General features: G+C 41.9%; 1 protein-coding gene across 3 annotated transcripts in view; it reads left to right on the top strand.

Moving 5' to 3' along the window:
• Positions 1 to 23791, top strand: part of AIG1 (androgen induced 1) — a 294614-nt gene that overhangs the window by 38825 nt on the left and 231998 nt on the right. The window contains exon 2 of one of the 3 annotated variants that reach the window (XM_068279510.1): positions 20339 to 20409. The exons of the other annotated variants lie outside the window; for them this stretch is intronic. Coding sequence (XP_068135611.1) covers positions 20339 to 20356 — 18 coding nt within the window. The 3' untranslated portion in view covers positions 20357 to 20409. Of the gene's footprint in view, positions 1 to 20338; positions 20410 to 23791 lie in introns of those variants that run through there. 3 annotated transcript variants of the gene reach the window in all.

Genomic DNA, 23791 nt, shown 5'->3' with positions numbered 1-23791 from the left:
GGTACTCACCTCAGGAGGGGGAAGCCTCTGGATTCCAAAGTGGCTTCTCCCATCCTTTTCCATAGTCTCACTCCAGTGCTGGGATTCCCCGAAAGTCAGCTTGTTGGCGCTTGTTGACTGCACGTACGCTAGCTCAGTCCTGTTTTCTTTGGAGATAGCCGGGCTCTTTTTCTGCTACAGGCTCTCTTTAAAGTGGATCCAAAATAAACTTTTACTCATTGCGTAATTGTGTTCCTTACATATAGTTTAATGGGCATTCCTCAAGCCAAATACTTTTTTTGTTTTGTTTTAATACTCTAATTCCCTATAAACTAAACAAGCCTCGCAAACAGCTTCTCCAGAGAGTCTTGGCACTTTGAGCCTTAGTAGCAAGGGCTTATGGGAGCTCAGTCTGGGCAGGAGGAGGTTACTAGCCAGAGATTTCAGAGGCAGTGGGGAGGAGGGAGGAGAGGGGTTTCACAGGCTGAGGGCTGGAGATACAGATCAGCTTACCTGTGTGTAATGTGACAAACAGAACATGGCCGCTCTCATTGTATCACAGGAATAAATAATCATACACTGTTGAAGCTATTTGCAGCTAGATTTGCTGTGTAAACTATCTAAACTTTAGATAAGATATATAGACAAGTTACTTGTTATAGTTAGTTTTTCATCTCGGATCCGCTTTAAGTTACCTTCTGGTAACTGTACTTAATGGGTGGCTTGAGTCACATAGTGAAAGGCTCAATGGAAAAACCAAATGTATACATTGGTTCAATACTGTAGATTGAAATTTGAACAAGATTAGCCATTTTTATGCTTTTCAAATTTAGAATCACTCCATGACAGCCTGAGTTCTAGGTATGTGAGAATTAAGTAAACAAAGAGTCATATCAATTTGTCACAAATCCCTCACAACACAAGAGCAAACATCTTTGCAAGAACCCTTTTGATGTCTTGTTGTAAATAATGCATCTTATTGACACTTTCTGTATTTATTTTTGCAAATATTATATATGTTCCTCCTTCTGATGTTAAACCGTATATAAGCCGCTGTGTGTCCTAACATCTTGTCAGCCTACAGGAATAGAGTCTGAAGAAGACTAATTAGCTGAACGCTATCATCCAGATTCAAAACTTTCTGTTTTTATTGATAGCTAATGTGTTACAATACTTTACTTTATTTAGCCAACCCAGGATATGAAGGCTGGTATCTGTGGATGAAAATATCTCTGTGTTGTTAACTTTGTGGGTTTAACTTGCCAAGAAAGAGCTTAACAAATATTCATACCAGTTAGTTCCATTACAACTCATAGTTTGTTATTATTTTCAGACCTCCATTCCAGGACTCAACTTTTATGTTTTACTTAGTACAGTAAACATTAGATTTCATTCAAGTGGAAATTAGAGTAATTCCAGTGTCCAGTGTCAGGGACACTAACTCTCATGCATTATACACTAGCCACAATTCTATTTACTCAACTGCTCTACCGACATTATGCCATATAAGGTGAAGTCCCTGTTTCCATTACTGAAAAATGCCATGGATTTTTTTCTGGAGGCAGGTTTACCTCCTACACTACATAGAGAGTTCCCATGACACTACCATTAAATTACACTGGATTTCCAGTTTCAAAGCTTGAACAAAAAGAGTTATGCTGTAAAAAGTATAGTAAGGTTGATTGTCAAATGTGTTCCAATAGAGCATTGATGGCTTAAGTACATTTTCATATGAAGTGAGTATGTCAGAATCAGAATCCTTTATTATGCCAAGCATGACAGGGTCATGCCTGGAATTGGGTTTGGCATATACAGAGCTCAGCAATTCCAAAGACAAAAATGACAATAGTGCAATATACAGGAGATATACATGGTAAAGCAATAACAAGATAATACAGAATCATGTAGCAAGAAAGTAAGTACAGATCACAATATCAGACTATGAGAACTGTGCTGATGAGTGCAGCTAAAGCCATTACAGTTCCAGGCAGACAGGATGTCTGTGACAGGGCCAGACTGTGAACCTAAAAAGGAGGTGGTGGAGGCAGAACATGGGTTGAGTTCAGGAGGTTGAGGGAAAAACACAGTTCCGGTGCCTCGTAGTCCTGGTGGGGATGAACCGGAATCTCCGCCCTGAACGTAGGCGGCTGAAGTAGCCCTGGCCGGGATGGGAGGAGTCGTTGGCTATCTTCAGCGCTCTAGTGCGCAGTCTTGTGTTGTAAAGTAGTTCAAGTGAAGGGAGGGGTTTCCTGATGATATGTCAGGCGGCAAGGGTGCAGCTTGATCTATGGCATTGCGTAGTACTGAATTAAGCACTGCAGGATCATCATTAGTTTAACAATAAACAGATTACTAGTTTATTAAAGGACAACTGAAGTATAAGCGATATGGACGCTGCCATATTTATTTGCTTTTAAACAATGCATATTGCCTGGCTGTCCTGCTGATCCTCTGTCTCTACTACTTTTAGTTATAGACCTACACCAAGCATTCAGATCAGATGTTTACCTTAAAGAGGAACTCCAGTGAAAATAATGTAATGCTTCATTTTTTTTTAAAGATTCTTTATTTATAAGAAAAATTGTATACAACAAGAAAAAAAGACAACATAATACAGTATAACAATCAACTCCACTATTCGCCATCCAGGAGAAATGACATGGTGCAGCCGATAGCGACCAGAGCCATCAGCATAGATGATAACATAGAAGCATAGACAACGAAATGTTAGTGTTGAACTTATCATCTACAAAATTTTCCAGAGGTGTAATACATAAATTATTAGTATCTATATGCGCACGTGTCTGCCCCCACGTGTGCTTCGGCCTATGGGTTACTCTTTGCTCAGAAAGGGAAGATGGAAGACATGTGAAGGCGAATGCCCCGGGGCCCAGAAGGGATCAATCACCCAAGACACCCGGCCCACATATTTGGAGCGTGTCCCATATTAGGCCAAAGCGTATGGTTGTTACACCTTAGGGGTCATAGATATTTACACTGAATAAAGGGAAAAGAAAGAGAAGTAATCCCCCAGATAAAAATGTGTGGGGCCTGAGAGCATCACTATAACCCCTCTCCTCATTAGAAATACATGTGCAGTCCTTAACCACACTACCAGTGCACCCCTAGACCCCCCGCCTTCCCGCCCCAAGGAGCAGGTGAGGATCCTTACTGTGCGCTGGGTGGAGAAAGTAGGCAGAATCCACAAGTGGCACGGCTGGCTCAACTCGTAGGATTTTTTGACTGCGCATGTTTTTTTGGCAAACACGGCCGCCAATTGCTATGCTCTGCCCCCGGCTCTTAGCGATGTGGGGCTCTAATTGGTTCGCTGCTCTCTCCTGTGGGTGGATACACAGCAATGTGGGGCTCTGATTGGTCCACTGCTCTCTCTTGTGGGCGGATACAGTGGACAGAGTGTACTGTATCTGCCCACAGGAGAGAGCAGTGGACCAATCAGAGGCCCACATCACTGTGAGCCAGGGCAGAGCACAGCAATTTGCCCCAAAAATCCTACCTTTACGAACACATAAAGCAGGGCAGAGCGCGGCACCCCTGAGAAGTGTCAGTGACGCACCAGGGCGCCACGGCACCCAGTTTGAGAATCACTGCTGTAACTGATCCGTTCTGCATAGTTTCTTGACTCAATGATTCAAAGAACTGATTCGAATGAACCTGTTAATTGAAAAGATCCGGACTTCCATCACTACACTACAAGACTTTCAAACAGCAAAGGAGGGGAGAAGGAGGGAAACTAAAACTTCCCCACAATCCAGCAGGCTTACCCACAACCTCCCAGTCCAGTGACATGATAACGGCACAGGCATGGGTGAGTTGGGGGAAAATGAGGGGGAGGCATATTCGTACCCCATTAAAAACAATTAAAGGGGTATACATAGTTGGACACACAAAAAAAAAAAAATAGACTTGTTTTTATTTTTGGTGTTGCAACCCCCTTTAAGAAACATTGTAAAATAACTACATCCTATTTTACACAAGGATGACAGACTGAGAGAGTTCTTTCCTGAACCAAGCATTCAGATCAGATGTTTACCTTAAAGAGGAACTCCAGTGAAAATAATGCAATGCTTCATTTTTTTTTTTAAAGATTCTTTATTTATAAGAAAATTTTTATACAACAAGAAAAAAAGACAACATAATACAGTATAACAATCAACTCCACTATTCGCCATCCAGGAGAAATGACATGGTGCAGCCGATAGCGACCAGAGCCATCAGCATAGATGATAACATAGAAGCATAGACAACCAAATGTTAGTGTTGAACTTATCATCTACAAAATTTTCCAGAGGTGTAATACATAAATTATTAGTATCTATATGCGCACATGTCTGCCCCCACGTGCGCTTCGGCCTATGGGTTACTCTTTGCTCAGAAAGGGAAGATGGAAGACATGTGAAGGCGAATGCCCCGGGGCCCAGAAGGGATCAATCACCCAAGACACCCGGCCCACACATTTGGAGCGTGTCCCATATTAGGCCAAAGCGTATGGTTGTTACACCTTAGGGGTCATAGATATTTACACTGAATAAAGGGAAAAGAAAGAGAGGAAAGAAGAAGGATAAGGCGACAAACATGAAGGTATGAAGTGGAGAGAAAGAGAGTAGAGTGGGAAAAAGGAAAGATAAGAAGTTCAGATTATTGGGTATCAGATGGGGGGGAACACGGAGGCCGTCTCTCTCAGCAGTTCAGTCCAAGTCCAGAGGCACGACGTTCATGTAACGACAGGGGAGAGTTATTACCTGGATGCAGATGTGTCATCCCACAAGCCTTTTATAGGAATCAGATTCCTCGAATTCTGACCAAGGAGCCCATGTCCTGCTATACTGTTCATCCCTTTGATGTATAGACTGGGTAATATTTTCCATCTGCTGGATGTGTTTTATCTCCTGAAGCCACTCGGAAACTGAGGGAGGTTGTGTCCCTTTCCAGTGACGAGCAATTATTATTCTGGCTGCATTGATAAGGTGTTTCGAAAGGGATTTTTTATATTTCCCTAGGCGTCGTGGGGTGTTGTGGAGTAAATAGTAAGTTGGGTCGTCCGTGGGGGTCACTCCCGTAATCTCAGATATAAGTGTCTTGACAATGTTCCAGTATGAGGATAGCAGGGGACACTCCCAGAAAATATGTTAAAAGGTGCCTCTATGTGTCTGGCACCTCCAACATGTATCAGCTCATCCCGGAAACATTTTGGCAAGTCTAGCAGGGGTGTAGTACCACTTCGTCAAGAACTTGTATCCTGATTCTTGGAATCTCGACGTGGTCGAGGTTTTGTGGGCTAAGATAACGATTTTTTGCCATTGTGCATCGGTGAATGAGCGCCCAACATCGGCTTCCCATCATGATCGAAACCCATTAGCAGAATCGGGGTCAGATACCAGTAATGCATATACCTGGGAAATGGTCCGAGTTATATTGCCTTCCCCAGCGCATAATAATTCAAAAGGGGTGAGAGATCGAGTAAGCTTAGCTTTATCACCGAGGCTGAGTGTTTAAATTGCATGTAAGACCATATATCAGCTTTAGGTAGTTTTAGGGTGGCCCTTACAGATTGTATACTACGCCAGGCATTGTTTTCTAGTAAGTGGAATGCTCTTATTATCTCCCCCCCCCCCCTCCAGTGTTTATATGCTAATCGGCGTGTGCCCTGAGGAAAATTAGGGTTATCCAAAAGCGGTACCAAAGGAGAGGGCCAAGGACTTATTGTCGTGTGCCTACGTAGCTTATGGAATGTCTTTAAGGTGGCCATACACTGGTCGATGTGCCATTAGATCGACCAGCTGACAGATCCCTATCTGATCGAATCTGATCAGAGAGGGATCGTATGGCTGCCTTTACTGCAAACAGATTGTGAATCGATTTCAGCCTGAAACCGATTCACCATCTGCTGAGCTGCTCCTGCCGCCTGCCCCCCCCCCCGTATACATTACCTGATGCTGGCTCCCGGGCATCTTCTCCGCATTGCACGGCTCTGTTCCGGCTCCATCCCGGCGCTTCCTGTGTTACTCCGTGACCAGGAAGTTCAAATAGAGCGCCCTCTGTTTGAACATCCTGGTCACTGCAGTGACACAGGAAGCGCCGGGATGGATAGAGCCGGAACAGAGCCGTGCAGCGCGGAGAAGATGCCCGGGAGCCAGCTTCAGGTAATGTATACTTGATCGGATCGGCCGCCACTAGCGACGCGCACTTTACCCGCGGGCGATCGAGGGTAATTTCCCGCACGGCGCGATCGACGGACCGATCCGATTTCGGGAGGAAATCGGATCGGCGGCTGCGTTTACCGCGAACGATTGGCAGCAGATTCGATCCCAGGATCGAATCTGCTGTCGAAACGGCCGCGAATCGAGCCAGTGTATGGCCTGCTTTAGAGTATTTTCCACCAAGGGCTGATGGTTATTCATAGGGGTAAACTTATGACTGGTCCACGGTAATTGTGCTATGTGTGGGGTGAAAAAGTGCTTCATTTTTACAATAATTATGTATAAATGATTTGTCAGTTTTTGCCCATTGTAAAATCTTTTAAATCCCTGATTTAGATTCTGACATTTCTTACATGGTGACATTTTTAATGTTGGAAGGTGATGTAGCTGCTGCATGCTTTTTTGGCAGTTGGGAACAGCTGTAAACAGCTATTTCCCACAATGCAGCAAGGTTAACAGACAGGAAACTGCCAGGGTTACGTACTCAGAATTTCTTGTGGGAGGGGTTTCACCACAATATTAGTCATACAGCACCCCCTGATGGTCTGTTTGTGAAAGGAATAGATTTATCATGTAAAAGGGGATATCAGCTACTGATTGGGATAAAGTTCAATTCTTGGTCGGAGTTTATCTTTTTTTTTTTAAAATGATTTTTATTAGTTTTTCCAAAGATAACAGTACATGTTCATCACATTTTACAGAGATCAATATTTATCGGTGACAATTCTAAAGAAAAAAAAAGACGGAAACAGAGTCATATTAAGTGTGAGTCGTGTGGGCCGTCTGTGGGTGGGTAGTCTCTGTTCTCTGTGAGCCAGAGCTTCCTCTACGGGTTAGTGGAAAATGGTGAGAAAAGCCTTAGCGGATGACTTGTTCTCACCCTTGGTGACATTGTCGAGTGGGAGGTGATCTTGATGGGTCTCTCTACAGGGGCAAAGTGCCATCTACCTGTGAAGGACCTAGGGTGATGTCTCCTCAGAGGTGTTGGTGTAAGCAGAAGGGGGGGGGGGGGTACCCCAACACCTTGTTGTAATTTGCAAGGACTGTTGGGTTGGTGCCGACCCGTGAGGATAGTCTAGAAGTTGGTGGGTATGTAGAGCAGGGAGCAGTAAGCGCCCTGATGGGGGTTATAGCTTACTTCGTTTGTGAACTTGCAAACTTAAAGGATAAGTAAGGGTGACAAACAGGTAACTTAAAGGGGGAGGTAACGTGTATGGGGGTCGGAGTTTATCTTTAAAGAGAACCTGTACTGAGTAAAAATATTTAAAATAAACACATGAGGTAACTTCAAATGAACATTACATAGTTACCTTGCCATCAGTTCCGTTCAGAAGCTCACCATTTTCTTCTGACAATAATCCCTTCCAGTTCTGACAATATTTTGTCAGATCTGAAATATATCAGTTGCTGTCGGTAAAATATCAGTTGCTGTCAGTTATAGCTGACAGGAAAACTGATGTACCAGGTAATGTTCATGTTTCCCTATGGCTCAAGTGGGCGATGTTACAGTTTAACTGTGTGCTGACCAGAAAGCTGTTATGTGTAATGTACAATTTTCAAAATGGAGGACGGAAAATTCCCTTGATCACAGTGAACAAACAGTTCGCGGGACAGGAGAAAGACACTGAGGAGTAGACTACATGGAAGGTAAGTATGACTTGTGTATGCTTATTTTGACTTTTAATTTTCAGTTCAGGTTTTCTTTAAGTTTGACTGCATTTGCCACGTGCTTGTTTCAGGTGTGTGATTCAGAAAACCAGTGTTTAAAAGGAAATACTGCAGCCTGCATATTCCTCTCACTTCAGTTGTCCTTTAAAGGGCCATAAGGTTTGTTTGCTGGGAGTCATGGCTGCAAAAGGGATGTTGTAATTAATCTAAAAGTCAACATAAACTCTATTCACTTGAAATGGCTTACTGATCACCACTCATAGCAGCACTACTGCCCTCCATTTTTCCATGCGCCATTCATCACAATGAAAGTGGAGTTTACCATTTGTGGATCAATAAAGGGGTTATCATATCATTCTGATCATCATTACAAATATGGCAACCATCACTTAAGTGCCATTCAATAATCATTTATGCTACCGCCACAGTCATATATCTGGAGATCTCAAAAATGCCATTTTTTTTTTACTTTCTTTTTATTGAGAAGGTTTAAAGTCATGGTACATATGAAAACATGTCCAAAATGTAAAAAAGCAATTACAGAAGTTATCACATAACATGTCTTTGGAAACAGCCATCATCACTGATGTTGATCACACCTAATAATGCTCGAGATGCAGGCTAGTAGAAAGAACATAACAGGAGATAAAACCAAATATCTTTGAAATAATAAGAAAAAGATCATAACAAGTTAAAGAGACACTAAAACGGAAAAAAAAATATGATATTATGATTTGTATGTGTAGTACAGCTAAGAAATAAAACATTAATATCATATACATCAGTCTAATTGTTTCCAGTACATGAAGATTTAAGAAACTCCAGTTGTTATCTCTATACAAAAAAGCCATTAAGCTCTATGACTTTCAAAGTTGTGGAGAGAGCTGTTATCTGACTTTCATTATCTCAACTGTTAATTTTTTACTTTTCCTCTGCCAGAGGAGAGGTCATTAGTTCACAGACTGCTCTGAAAGAATCATTTTGAATGCTGAGTGTTGTGTAATCTGCACATATTAGAGAATGATGCATTGTTAGAAAAAACACTATATACCTGAAAATAAAATTATATGAGAATATTTTCTTTGCTGCTAATCTTCTAGTAATTATTCATAGTACACAACCAATTCATTATATCCTATATTTTTTTTCGCTTCAGTGTCTCTTTAACTGTTAACATAAATCCGTCTCTATATGTAGGTTGTCGGTGCATGTACTGCATTATCTAGACAAAGTGTAAGATCCCGAGGGGGGGGGAGGGGGCACTTGTGCGGGGTGATCCAGCCGTTAAGGGGTTCGGCAGAAGGGGAAAGCGAGGCTAGTGGGATGAGGACCAGGTCGACCACTGGCTCCATGTGTTAAGAAATTTATCTGGTTTGTTTTTTATAGAAGAGGTGATGTGCTCCATGGAATATATCTCTTCGATTTTGAGAATAAGAGCTGCCCTGTTGGGGGGGGGGGAGCTTTTCCATGTTTGGGCTAGTAAAGATTGGGCGGCATTGCATACGTGGGCTATAAATGTGTTGAAACCTTTGGAGATGCGAGGGTTATATCTGTGAAACAGTGCTACCCAGGGGTCGACCTGTACCTCAGCCCCGAGGACCTCAGAGATTACTTGGAAGCACATTGTCCAAAAGGACTGAACACAAGGGCAGCTCCACCAACAGTGGAGTTAGTCTGCCTCCCTGCCGCAACCTCTGTAGCATGTATTAGTGTGAGCTAGGTGCCATTGGTGCATTTTAAAGGGAGTTCGATACCAATCATAGAAGATTTTGTAAGCGCGTTCCCTCAGGATGCAGTTGATTGAGGATTTAGCCATGCAGTCAAAAATGGAGAGCCAACCTTTATCGTCCAAAGTTTTGTTTAGCCTCGCCTGCCATTTGCACATAGGGGTGGTGACCTCATCTAGAGTCTGGTACCATATGATGGAGTACAGGTCTGAGATGAGACCTTTATCTGAGTAATTACGTAAGTACATCTTTTCTAGGTCACATGGTTCAGGGCACAGGCCTATCTTGGACATATGTGAGATAAACCCTCTTAGCTGTAGGTAATGGAAGGTTTCCGAGAGAGGCAGGGAGTGTTTTACAGATATTGCTTGCCATGACAATATTTTCCCGTCCTCATAAAAGTTAGTAACACGGGTAATTTGTTTGCCTATCCATTGGTGCCAGACAGGTAGTTAAAGGCCGGGGGAGAAATCGGTGTTGCTAAACAGAGAGCCTAGGTGGGGGGGCGTTTGTCTAAGGACAACCTTTTAGATATTATTTTCCATATGGTTAATGATTGTGAAATAATGGGAATCTCCGAAAGGTGAGGAATATCTGGGTGGGAGGTCCATATAAGACTGGAAATCGGAAAGGGTGCGATAAGTGAGGCCTCCAGGTCCACCCATTTAATCCTCCCCGGGAGAAGCCCATTGAAATGTTTGAGCTAGATGGGCAGCGTAAAAATAGAAAAGGAGTTGTGGGGCTCCAAATCCTCCCTGTGCCTTGCTTCTTGCCAGATATTGGTATTTAATTCTGGGGGGTTTGTAGTTCCATATAAATTTTGTGATATGGGACTGAAGTTTCTTATACTGAAATACCATCTTTTGGTATGACAGCTATGGGGAGGGCTCTAAAATATGCCATTTTTTTCTGGTGAACAAGCTGTTATAAGTAGGCATTTTACACTGGCAATTACTACAATGCACCTATCATTATAACCTGCCTGCTGCTGATAATAATTCCATTTTTATTTGTATGCATGTCACATTTGTCTGCAATGATTAGTATGTACGTAATGCACAGTGAAATCATGTATACTATGATTCACACAACTGCACTGTACGAATCTTTGCAATAGCAACATAAATTGTTATTCACAAAAGTCTAAGTAAAAAGTCAACAGAATATGCGTAGCATAGCTTGAGTACACAAACACCAAGGATCCGTAAAATAAAGTGCAGAATCTATTTATAAAACAGCCACGTTCCATTCAGTTGCCTGAATGTTATTTTTTCATTAACTAGTACAGGGTTGTGAAAAACGTTATGCCCATCCTTATTTCCTCTATTTTAGCTTATTAAAAATGTTGACCCACCCTTCTAAAAATAATTGTTCTAATACATTGGAGGAATTTTAACTATGAACTGCTCATTGAAGCTCTGGCACACCAACAACATTGAGTTTAAAGGCTCATACACACGTCCCAACAATCTGCCCAACTCTTATAGACTTGGTCTGTTGGAAGATAGTTGGGCGTGTGTACGGCTGGCAAACAATGAAATGACCAACTGCTAACAGGTTGTTTGTCAAATCCAAGCGGTGGATCAATCTGCCCAACTATCATGCAAGTTTGAACGTGTGTACAAGTATTTTGAACAACATTGTTGTTTTTGAATGCAAACATGTTGTGCAGTTTGTTGTTTAGTTTGCGCACATAGTATTTAAGTCAGTTGGCATGTATGTATGTACTTGTCATGCAAATAACTTGTTGTATGGTTGGTCATGCTGTGCGGTTGGTTGTGCATCAAGTTGGATGTGTGTATGAGCCTTAAGTCAGGTCTTTGACTACTGCACTACAAACATTTGTGTATCTTTCAGCCATTCACAGGTGAACTTGTTCTTATGTTTTGGATCATTGTACTTCTGCATAACTCAAGAAGAGATAGGCATAGGACAGATGTAATCAGCCCCATGTATTCCAAAAATGTCTACTTTTGACCTTCCAGTCCAAACAACGTAATCACAAACATTTTATGGGTAATCAAAGTGCTGTTTGGTACATATTAATCAAGTATTTATGTTCCTCTTTTTTATTATTTTTTTTCCATTTTTGAAGAGCACAGGCCTGGTTGTAATTGGCCCTATGTCACTGCCCCTCCAAACCCTCCCAATTTGGGGTCTGTAACAAGATGGTTGTAGAGATCCCAGGGCTTAAAGGTGATAAATCAGGGTGCATTTTTACATTGTCACTGAAGCTTCCTCCATACTCCAAAAAGTAGTTGAGGCTGGCCACATTGAAGCAGTGAATTTAGGCGCACAGCACGATCAATACATTAGGTGCCACCATAAACCATAATATAATTTGTGGCTATGGCTTCACCGACTGAGCAAATTGGAACTCCGGTTACCAGTGCAGCAGGTGGCGGAGTGGATATTTGGTGCCCGAGGTTTGGCTGTTATATAGTCAAACTCAGGATATCGGCAGTCATATGATAAAAGGGTGTTATAATTTGGTTTGATTGTCAGGGATGTTTTATTCAGAAATATTTCACAAGCACATTGGTGCGGAGGGGGGCAGGTTCAAATTCTGGGCCCAGAAATCTGTCGCTACGCCACTGGCCCTCAGCCTTGCATGGTGTATAGAGGCTGGGTGGTTTTCCTATTCTGGATTGTGGATGTAAGTGAAGACGATAACTGTAGAAAGGAGACTGCTATATGTAGTACATAAGCTTTGCAGGGTTTCCAGGTGTTTAATACAACTTTCACTGTGAGCTTAGCCTAAATATATTTCTAAATTCAATTACCAGTACTCTTTATGAGAAAAATAACTGGCATCATACCAGGACAAATAAACACTATAACATAGGGAAAATAAATAATAGAAAGTAATGAAACTTAAGTAAATGATCCATAGCATAGAAGGTATTGCATGTACACAAGCACTCCATAGAAAATGTTTTGTACAGTGTTCAATAACAATAATACATTAACTAGTTTTATGTCTTGAAGGTTCCGTATGATATGAATTTCTTGACCACACGCAGACATTAAGCTACAGAGATGTAAACCGCAGAGCAATTAAGAAAGACTTATTACACTCACATCCCCACGTAATGCTAATGTAAATTAGGTCATTTTTTTGTCCTTGTATTTCTGAGTAGGATGTATGCTTCTGTTGGGAGAAGGTAATCAAGGTACTGTATGTCATGCCCAGATGGAATGCTTGTAATGTTCATGGCAGTGACAGCTGTGTGTGGGAAGCATGACTTCAACTGTGCTGAGGAGATGGAGGGGGAGCTTGTTTACAGCAGAACTGCCTGTAAAACTGTAAGTTTTTTAGCAGAATGATGAGAGACAAATATTGTACTTCCTATTCTGCTACCTTTTAACATCTTGTTTGTGCTAATGTCAGTATATCAAAGAACATGTACGTATTCACACTGTATCTGCAGAAGCGTGAAAAAATAATTATTTTACTTGTGCCTTAGAAATGCCAGCATTGAAAACAGACGTCGTACCAAATAACACACATGTTACACTAAAGCACAAAGGATAATTAATAAAAGACAAAAACACAAGAATTACAAGACTGTTATCACTGTACTTTATAAAGATCTCCACATTTGAGCATTTCAGCAGGCTAGTTGAAATGAGTCTTCACATCACATCAGTTAGTAACTGTCTATCCTCTTCACAATGGCAAGTCAATACATACAATTCCTCGGAATCCTTAGTCTAAAGGAGCCCGTTAATGGTACAATTTTTTCACCAAATGCGATCTTTTAATGCGATTTTTACAATTGAAAATCATCGAAAGGTAATTACCGATTGTTCACATTTACTGAACGATTCATTCTTCAGTTTCGATCATAAAATCACACTTTTGGATTGATTTATCCAATTTAGCAATCAACCAAAGAATCGTTTCTTATTGATTGCCTTCATAAACAGCACATTTTCTATACAATTCGATCGTTAAAATCACATTGAAAGATTGCATTTGGTGAAAAAATTGTACCATAAATGGGCACCTCAAAGAGGAACACTGCTGGATGTAACTGATTAAAATTGCTTATATGGTACAATATTCATTTGGAAATAATTTAGCCAGTGCTTGCCTGTTTATATTCTTAAATTCATCAAAGGTGGCAACATTTTTAGTGCTGGCAAGGGGCTGCAGAATATTTGTTTGTTGTGTGTTTCGACGTAAGCAGAAGCAACGCCTGGTCTCCCTTAATGCACTGGGAGAAGGATTTGTGACATCATAGTCTAGCCTAAACTGTGAAGGTGGGGTTACATACCAATATACAGTAATATATAGGTACAAAAAGGGTTTCTAATGTGGAAACCTGAATAGATAACATAAAAGTAAGTATCCTGAAGAATGTACTCCAAAATATTTTGCCCAACCACCACTACAACAAACATTTGTAAAACACATTTTTCCCGTAGGACTCAAAGTGCATAAGCATGGCTCAGACCAGTAATGGGTTAACTGGTAAATTGTGGTATAGTGGAAGGAATCTATAAGTCCACAAATGCCGGGCTAAACAGGTGGCTTTTTGGTCTGGAATTGAATAATTGAATGAGAGGGGCTGTCTTTACTGAGTTTGGTAGGGAGTTCCAAAGGGTAGGGGCAGCAGGACTGAGAGCTCTAGCTCCAAAGGTTTTGAGGTGCACTCATGGAGCTACCAAGTTTATGGATCTTGCTGATTTGAGGTTGTGAGGGGTGTGGTGCAGTTTCACCAAGTCCTCCATGTATCTAGGACCCAAAATGTGTAGGGATTTGAATGTCAACAGTCCAATCTTGAGGAGTACTCTCCCTTTTACAGGTAGCCAGTGCAGTGAGCGAAGAATCAGTGTAATGTGACAGTGGTTTATTAGCAATTAGTTAGTTAAATCATTAGCAATTTATTAGTTTATTAGCTGGTTTATTAGCAATCTGGCAGCAGCCTTCTAGACCAGGGGTCCCCAAATGTTTTGGGTCGAGGGCCGGGTCAACATACTTCAGACTGCTGGGGGGCCGGAGTATACATGAAATGATGTCTTTGTGGGACAGACAGTGAAGCGTACCCAGGTGACAACCTGCAGCTGCAGTCTGATTGGACAGCAGTGTCACCTGATGTGGACTTTGATTGGAAACCAGCAACCAATATTTAAAGATGCAGCTGACGCATCTATAAGTAATACATTTTGTGTGTGGAGGACCGGTAAAAAAGCCTCAGGGGGCCACATTCGGCCCGCGGGCCTTAGTTTGAGGACCCCTGTTCTAGACTAATTGTAGGTGGTACAGGTCCTTTTTTGGGAGGCCTGTATAGAGGGCATTGCAGTAGTCCAGCCATGATGTGATGGAGGCGTGAACTAGGCTTGGAAGATTCTCTGGGGGAATGAGATGTTTAATTTTTACAATGTTCCTCAGACGAAAGTACTACAGATTTGGTTTCTGAAGCTTAATTCCCCATCGATTAGCACACGAATGCTGCGCACAAGGTCGGAGCTATTTATGTCTGAAATCCCTATCTTGATTGGTGTTGATTTAAAGTAGAGCTGTTTTGATGCCAAACTTTGGCCTTGGACTACAAGGACCTCAGTTTTGTCAGCATTCAATTTCAACCACAACCATCAACAAATAGACAGAATGCATGCTGACGTGAGGACACAGTTTATGTTGCATTATTATTAGTTGCAGCACATACTGACATAATTAGAGGATGCAGCACACACTGACATTATAAAAACCACTCCAGTCTTCAGTTTTTCCTGTCAGTCTGTTTCTCCAGTTCAGCCCATGGTCTGTCATTCAGTTTACCTCGCCACTCCAGTGCACAATCTGTCTGTACATAACACTGGAGAGACAGACAGATGACAGACACACACACTGTACACAGTCCCACACAGTTCCCAAGCAGGTGGGATCAGGGGTCGAGGGTTGGGGTCTGCGTGAAAATAAGACGTGAAAGATATTAAAGAAGCCTATGGATACTGAGATATGTTTGTCAACATAAGCTAAATGATTGTTTAATAATATGAACAACTTTATGTTTTTTTGCTATCACAGCTGTGAACTGCAGGACAAATCTTTGCAGAGTACCAAATTCACCTGTAGAGTGTGAAACCATGCAGAATTTCTGTAGAGTACTGTATTTCTGTATATCTTTGCACACTGCCCCAAAAAACACTAGGGGCTTGATTCACTAATAAAAATAGCATGCCTTATCAGAGTTAACACGCCTTATTAGAGTTGCTATACCTTATCAGAGTAACATAGCGAGCGCTACGATTCACTAAGAGAAATACCATGCCTTATCAGAGTTAACATGCCTTATCAAAGTTAACATGCCTTATCAGAGTTGACAATCCTTATCCGAGTTAACATGTCTTATCGGAGTAGCATAGCGAGTGCTACGAACGTATGCCTGCTGATTGGCAATGACGAGAGCTCCACTCGTCCTGCCCTGAGCCCCTGCAGGTCCAATCACTTATCCCTGCACTTTGATTGGCCCATTAGGCTGCCTGTCACTTGACATGAGACTTGACAGGCAGCCTATTGGGCCAATCAAAGTGTTGGGATAATGTCCTTTAAAGTGATTGGACCCGCTCTCGTCGTTACCAATTAGCAGGCATAAGTTCGTAGCACTCGTTATGCTACTCCAATAAGGCATGTTAACTCGGATAAGGAGTGTCAACTCTAATAAGGCATGTTAACTCTGATAAGGCATGTTATTTCTCTTAAGGGGCCCATACACCTAACGATTTTCACGCTGATATACAGCAGATTCAATCACTGTGATCGAATCTGCTGTGAAATCGTTGCGCAAACGCTGACAGAACGATCGATTTCCATCCGAAATCAATCGTTCCCGTTGATTCCCATAGATCCGTCCATGCGGAAGATTTCGCTCGATCGCCGGCGGGTCGGGAGTGCATCGATAGCGCGTTTGAATGCCCGACGACCGACGCTAGCTGCAATACATTACCTGCTCCACCGGCGCGTGTCCCCGCTCTCTCCGCGGTCACTTCTCTGTGCTCGGCTCCTCCAGCTTCACTGAACTTTCTGTCCCAGCAGGAAGTTTAAACTGTAGAGCGCCCTCTACTGTTTAAACGTCCCCGGCAGGAAGTTCAGTGAAGTTCAGGCGGTGGCAGCTTCACAGATTGTGATCGGTTTCATGCTGAAATCGATTCACAATCTGTTTGCAGGAAAGGCAGCCATACGATCCCTCTCTGATCAGATTCGATCAGAGAGGGATCTATCTGTTGGTCAGATCTGATGGCTAATCGACCAGTGTATGGCAGCCCATAGTGAATCAAGCCCTAGATCTCTGAATAATAACAAACCTCTGGGAAGCACTGTAGAATGCTTAGTGTAATCAAATCTTTCTGAAAAAGTACATCAGTGAAACAAGTTTACACCATAGGACTGATACCCATAACTATTGCACCACATCACACTGAATTTTTCCACTGATTCAGTTCCTGTATTATTAGTTACAATGCTGGTGAAAAATGACTTTTTTCTATATATTCCAGCACAAGCCTTAGAATTCAGCTTTTAGGTGTATTGGGTGGCTGGATAGTATACTGGTTAAAGGCTCTGACACTGGAGATCTGGGTTTGAATCTCGGCTCTTCCTGTACTGTAAGCCAGCACCTATGCGGTAGGAGACCTTGGCCAAGACTCCCTAACACTGCTACTGCCTATAGATTGTACCCTAATGGCTGCAGCTCTGGCGCTTTGAGTCCGCTGGGAAAAAAGAGCAATACAAATGTTATTTGTCTTTTCTTGTGATTTCTATTGTTTCTGTCAAAACAGCCATACTTCACTTAAAGGCAATAATAAAAGTTAATTATCGCTCTAAGTAATGATAAATAAGACATTTTTGTTTTTACCTGGTCTTTCTGACTTTCAGGCGGTAGACTTTTACAAATCGAGAGTGAAGGCAAAATTATTTATAATACGCTGCATATTAATGCCATCACCTCAAATTCTAGCCTCTTGGAGGATAGTGTAAACATTTTACAGCTTATGTTGGATTTCTTCCCTTCCATTTACTCTCCTTCAGTCCTCACCACTGCTACTACATTCATTACTACATTCCCTCGAGGCCCCTTATTCAATTAACTTTTTCTCCTAAGTTTTCTACAAGGTAATAATTTGTTCATCTTCTGTTTAACCACTAGCCGACCGCATCACGCCGCACGAAGCCCCAGGACCGCCTATTGTTGATTGGTAGAAGGTCCTTGGTGCATGGTCTGCAGGGGATCGTGCGTGCTGATGCGCGCGCATCCCTGCTTGGATAGCTCCGCTCCACCTTCACTCTCCCAGCGGTGATCGCCGCTAGGAGGCTGCTAGAAGACAAAACCGCTGTCTAATTACCCACACAGCGCTGCGATCTAAGGCAGCGCTGGACTGGGGACAGCTGTGTGACACGGCTGTCCCCTCCAGAGGCTCAGGGGTGATCAGCTGTCATAGGCTGAAGCCATCATCATTCGTTAGTGATGCGTTAAAACGGAAGAAAGTGCAATTCATGAAAATGAAAGTAGGCGGGGTTTAGCGTTACATTTAGGATTAGTTATCTCCTTCACTGCTCTGTCGTTATTCCTGTCAGTTCATTGCTGACAGAGAAGATGGAGCCATTTGAAGTGATTATGTATCAGCTGAGAGTGATTCAAAGGCGCAGAAGGGCAAGAATAAGGTCTAGAACCATATCAATGTGCAAGAGAATGGATTTATTTGCTGTAACAGGACATCTGCATTTCTCTTGAATCATATTGTAAGAGAACACAGGCAGTGCCAGGGTTAACCAATTTGCTAGCTGCACTATATTTTTTTTAGAGAAGGCTCCTATCAATCCGCAGCTGGCGAAATTGTGGGATTGTCCCAAGCCACTTCCAGAATCCTGGTCCCGGTGTTAAGCCCTATTCGGAATGTTGGTATGTGGTCAGGGGTGCCTCTAGTCATTTTGTCACTCCAGGCGAGAAAACCTGAGGCGCCCTTCACAAGCCCCTCCCCCCAGGAAAATAATCATAACGCAGCATCGTTTCACCAGAAAATAATCATAATGCGGCAGTGTTTCATCAGAAAATAATAGTAATTATCGTAATTCAGAATCGTAATTCACCAGAAAATAATCGTAATGTGGCAGTGTTTCACCAGAAAATACACTTATTGCAGCAGCAGTTCACCAGAAAATATTCGTAAGGTGGCAGCGTTTCACCAGAAAATACGCTTATTGCAGCAGCATTTCACCAGAAATTAATCATAGGGCAGCAGCGTTTCACCAGAAAATAATCGTAATGGGGCAGCGTTGTCAGAAAATAATCGTAATGTGGAAGCGTTTCACCAGAAAATACACGTAAACAAACATAAGGCCGAGCATAAAATGGAAGAGAGTGCAGAGGAACAGAGAGGGGTAGAGACAGCATAAGATGGAAGAGGGGGCAGAGGAACAGAGAGGGGAGAGGGAGAGACAGCACAGCACCAAAGCACAGGTTTACAGCTTTACCAGCCTACAGCCTAACCAGCTTTCAAAGAAAACTCTAGTATCAAAAGAGCAGGGCACATTCTAGCAGTTATAACAGTACTGGGAGTCTGCACACAGGACAGGAAGTGTTCTTAGCAGCCTGCCTGCATACCTTCTCTTCTGCCTGTGCATGCAGCTTATAATCTCTGGAGTAGTGATGGGTCGTTCGCGAACGAGCCGGCTTTAAGAGCCGGCTCTTTGCTGCAAACGACAAGAGCCGGTTCTCAGTTTTGAAAGAGCCGATGCCTCAGTCGCCCCACAGAGCTCTGCTTTGCTCTGCAATAAAGGGCGCTGAGGCATGTTGGGAGATGTAGTCCTCCTCTTGCAGCTTGTAGGAGTGTATGGGGCGGAGCAGAGCAGTAGCAGGAGGGATTGCCCCAGTCAGAGAAGCAGTCTGGAATTGTCATGGAGACCGGGGCGGGGCTTTTACTCCGATTCTGAGTGGTGTTTAGTGATATTTAATGAAGAGCCGATTCAGAGCCGTAAGAGCCGGCTCTTTAATGGGAGCCGATTCAGAAGAGCCGATTCTCTGAAATGAGGCGGAATTCCCATCACTACTCTGGAGCAGAAACTTCCCTTCTCCCGGGCTGTGTTGCTGTCTTGTGCTGGGGCGGGGCTCCAACACGAACACATCACATTCTTCTCTCTGTGACTGCATCTGTCCCCTGGCTGTCTCGCTCCAGTGTCTGTGTGCAGCCAGTGACACAGGTGGGGGGTCAGACTGTCGGAGGCATAAGCTGGCTGGCCGCTGGCTCCTGGTTTGACTGGCGTGGGGCGGAGTTAAAGGCTGGGCCACACGAGGTAAACACTTTACCTGTGTGGCTACTGAGAAGAAGGGGCACGGCTTTAAAGAAGGAGCCTGGCAGAGAAGAGCAGTATTGATTGCTCTATTGGCTGGGGAGAAGTGGAGGTGGAGGCACTGCTGAGCACATGGTAGCGTGCCAAGCACCGGGGACTGAGTCGGGAGGTAATATAATATAAAAAAAAACATGGTCACGGTAGCAGCGGTGGGGGAATGCGCCTCTCCACCTCATGGCGCCTCACCACCTCATGGCGCCCCAGGCAACCGCCTATACTTGCCTGGTGGGTGAGACGCCCCTGTATGTGGTGATCAATGGACTGCCTTTTACCCACAATTCCATGGGAATCTTATGGCCTTGTGTTAAATTACCGCTGTAAAATGGAAATATCGACACGTTACCGAATGGTTACCGAATTGATATCGATATTTTATCCAATTCCCACAGAATGCGGAAAAACCTTGATGAATACAACTAGAAAATCGATACACTTCGAATTCGGTAATTTAACAAACTGGAAAAAGTTATCTCAAAGACAATGATGAATCGAGGCCCAAGTCTGCTGACAGGGGTGGACAGCTAATATCCCAGGTAGGGATCTTAAGGGGACGAATTTGTTGCAATTACTTTACTTCAGCATTGCCGCACATTGGCCCATATGCAATTCATTTTTTCTCCTGAGTTACCTCCTAGGTGAAAATGTTCATATTCTCTCTAAAATAACTTTTAGGCATTTTACAATTGAAAAAGTACCCAAAAGTTACTGAAAAAATACTATCAAAATAATTTTGAGTATTTTCTTACTTCCTGGTGGTTTAAAAAGCATTTTATGACAACGTGTGAAAATATCACCTAGGAGAAAACTCAGGAGAAAAAGTGAATTACATATGGGCCATTGACCCATAAGAAATTTTCTCCTAGGAGATAATTTTTCATCTTCAATTTAAAATAACTTTTTGACACTTTGCAATGGAAAAAGTACCAAAAGTAGGCAAAAAAAATACTGTACATTTTTGTTTTGAGTATTTATTTGCTTGCTGGTGGCTTAAAGGGCATTTTATTTTAAAGAGAATCTGTACTGTGAAAATCTTACATAAATAAACATACCAGCCTGTTTGTTGTCTTCTCCTAGCCCCCTCTGTGACATTTTCGCCGCTCCCCGCTGCTGTCCTGGTGATAAAATCACTGTTTTATTCATTGTTTTGTAAACAATGAAGATGGCCGCCAAACAGGAAATACATCATCAGAGCAGGTGCCTGTTTGCAGAGGCTCCTCTCAAATGTGACTTTATTGCTGGAATGTTACTCCCATGTGTTGCCTTAGCTGCTTGTCTGAGCTCAGCACTGATCTCTCTGCACTCACAGCTGTTTGAAATGTTTCAGCTCCACGAGCCTTGCAGAGACGCTGGCTGTGAGCAAATACATTGTCTGTGACTCATACACACACAGGAGAGCCTGCAGGGGGCGTGCATAACTTCTCCCTATCACGGCAGAGACAGTGCATTCCTCCCTGTCTGGACAAGGCTTGACAAAGAAAAGAAAATTACATATATTACAGAGACAGTGCAACTAGAAAAGACTGCAGTAATCCAGACCACATTAGAACAGGTATAGGAACTTATAGGATAGAAGAAATAAGGCTGAAATTTTTGTTACAGAGTCTCTTTAAAGGGAACCTTAACTGAGAGTGATATGGATGTTTCCTGTTGAACAATACCAGTTGCCTGGCAGTCCAGCTGATCTCTGTGACTGCAATAGTGGCTGAATCACACCCTGAAACAAGCATGCAGCTAATCCAGTCTGACTTCAGTCAGAGCACCTGATCTGCATGCTTGTTCAGGGGCTGTGGCTAAAAGTGTTAGAGACACAGGATCAGCAGGCGATTCAGGCAACTGGTATTATTTTAAAAGGAAAAAACCATATCCTTCTCAGTTTAGGTTCCCTTTAACCTGTGAAAATATCACCTAGGAGAAAACTCAGGTGAAAAAGTGAATTGCATATTGCCCTTATTTAAATTGCACGGTCAATTGTGCAGTTACTGGGTAAAATAAACTCCCACTATAAGCATTGCAAGAAGATCAATCTTTACTCATGTCTTATTATCTACGTGTTTTACTTTTTGGTTGCTCTTTGATTTAAATTTGTATGAAAAAGGCTTTTACCATCTTTATCCTTTCTATCTTCTTCTTTTATTTAGTTTTATGCTGTATAAAGTTGAATGAAACAGGAAAAAAGCAAATATTTTTTAGATTTTACTCACCAATTAACACATTAATCAAGATTAGTGAAATGTGCATTAACGAGGTGAAGTAGGTGAAAAAAGTTTCCATCACGTGTCCTTGTTGTCCTCCTTGATTCTTGTAAGATTTGTTTTTGTTTTAATAACCAAGATTAATTTTTCATGGCACTGTTTTATAGGGTGAATTATGTGGAAATACATTCACCTACATTCACCTACATCAAACTATTGCCACAGCTCAGAGCTAGAGACAGTCACAAGACTATTACTGATTTCTCTGTATACATGCCTTGGCACTATTTCAGTATATATTCCATAAGTAAACTTATAAACAGTAACCAAGATAATAATAACTGAATTAAAGTTTTGCTCTTAATAACTTCTGTATTATGCTATATTCTCCACATGTTAGATTGCACTGTACTTTTGATGGATTGGTAAGTGTGAAATACTGATCCAATCGGTTTGTTTTGATCATTAACAAGAATTTTATCACATCCTTTTACACCAAAATGTAACTAAGAAATTAAAAATGATTACAGTTAGTTTTAGTTTCTTCCAGGCTTCAAAGCCATAATTATTCAATTTTTTTAAATGAATTGTAGAATTATCCATTCTTTCAAAGTTTTAAAAAGTTCTAGAACCTCATGTAATAATTTATAAAATTCACCTGTTAGGCTGAGAAGTTTTATTTTATTAGGAACATAAGGAATCCATGCTGTGTAAAGTATTTATGAAGTTCAGCAAGCCTTCTACATTGCAACCATAAACAGGATGAATACAGATCAGCCAGATTGGGACTGGGGAACTGAGATGTATAGGCCCTTATTACACTTTTTCTCCTAGGTAATACTTTCACACCTTATTAATTAAATGCGTTTTTAGCCACCAGCAAGCAATGAAAATACGCATAATAATTTTGACAGTATTTTTCACCTACCTCTTGGTACTTTTTCATTTGCAAAGCGCTGAAACGTTAATTTAAACAGAAGATGAAAAATTATCTCCTAGGAGAAAACTCAGATAAAGTAAATTGAATGAGGGGCCGAGAGCCCACTTCAATACAATACATCATTATTATTATTTTTTCATGGGTATAAATAAGTGCCTAATCTGCATCCAAAATTTGGTAATAATAAATAAATAGAGTAGGTACACTAGGTCCTCAGCCAAAAAAGCTTATGACGTATATTTTTATGCTCCCAATTCAAATCCACTTCTTATAACCTTAGATCCATTTGATGAACCTGCTATATAACTTTCCTGTAACTGAGAGGCTTCTTGCAAGAGATTCTATTCTTTCTGTCCTCTCTGGACCTGAAATTGATTATTTAAATTTCCCTTCTAGTAAACACGCAAATGTGTTCCTGACAACATTTAGATATGTGATATTTCCATTCATTTAACAAAGTCTTATTTTTTCACACTAAGCCTGAAGCTGAGGTCAAAGGGAAAACCTGAAAGGGTTAACTTATCAAAATCTGCAAAACACAAAATAAAAGAGAGAAATTAGTAGACTTAATGAATAAGTGATTTGTAGTTCATAGACCGAGCAACCTTTTGAGGAAATGAAATCATGGTATCTCTTGACAGTGATAGAAAATGCATGTGTGCAGGCAGCCAGGCACCACCATTTCCATACTGGACATATGATGAATGAAG

Source organism: Hyperolius riggenbachi, chromosome 4 (assembly GCF_040937935.1).
Source record: "Hyperolius riggenbachi isolate aHypRig1 chromosome 4, aHypRig1.pri, whole genome shotgun sequence".
Classification (NCBI taxonomy): domain Eukaryota; kingdom Metazoa; phylum Chordata; class Amphibia; order Anura; family Hyperoliidae; genus Hyperolius; species Hyperolius riggenbachi.
The sequence above is the reverse complement of the archived record's forward strand: the minus strand, read 5'-3'. Positions and strand labels throughout refer to the sequence as shown.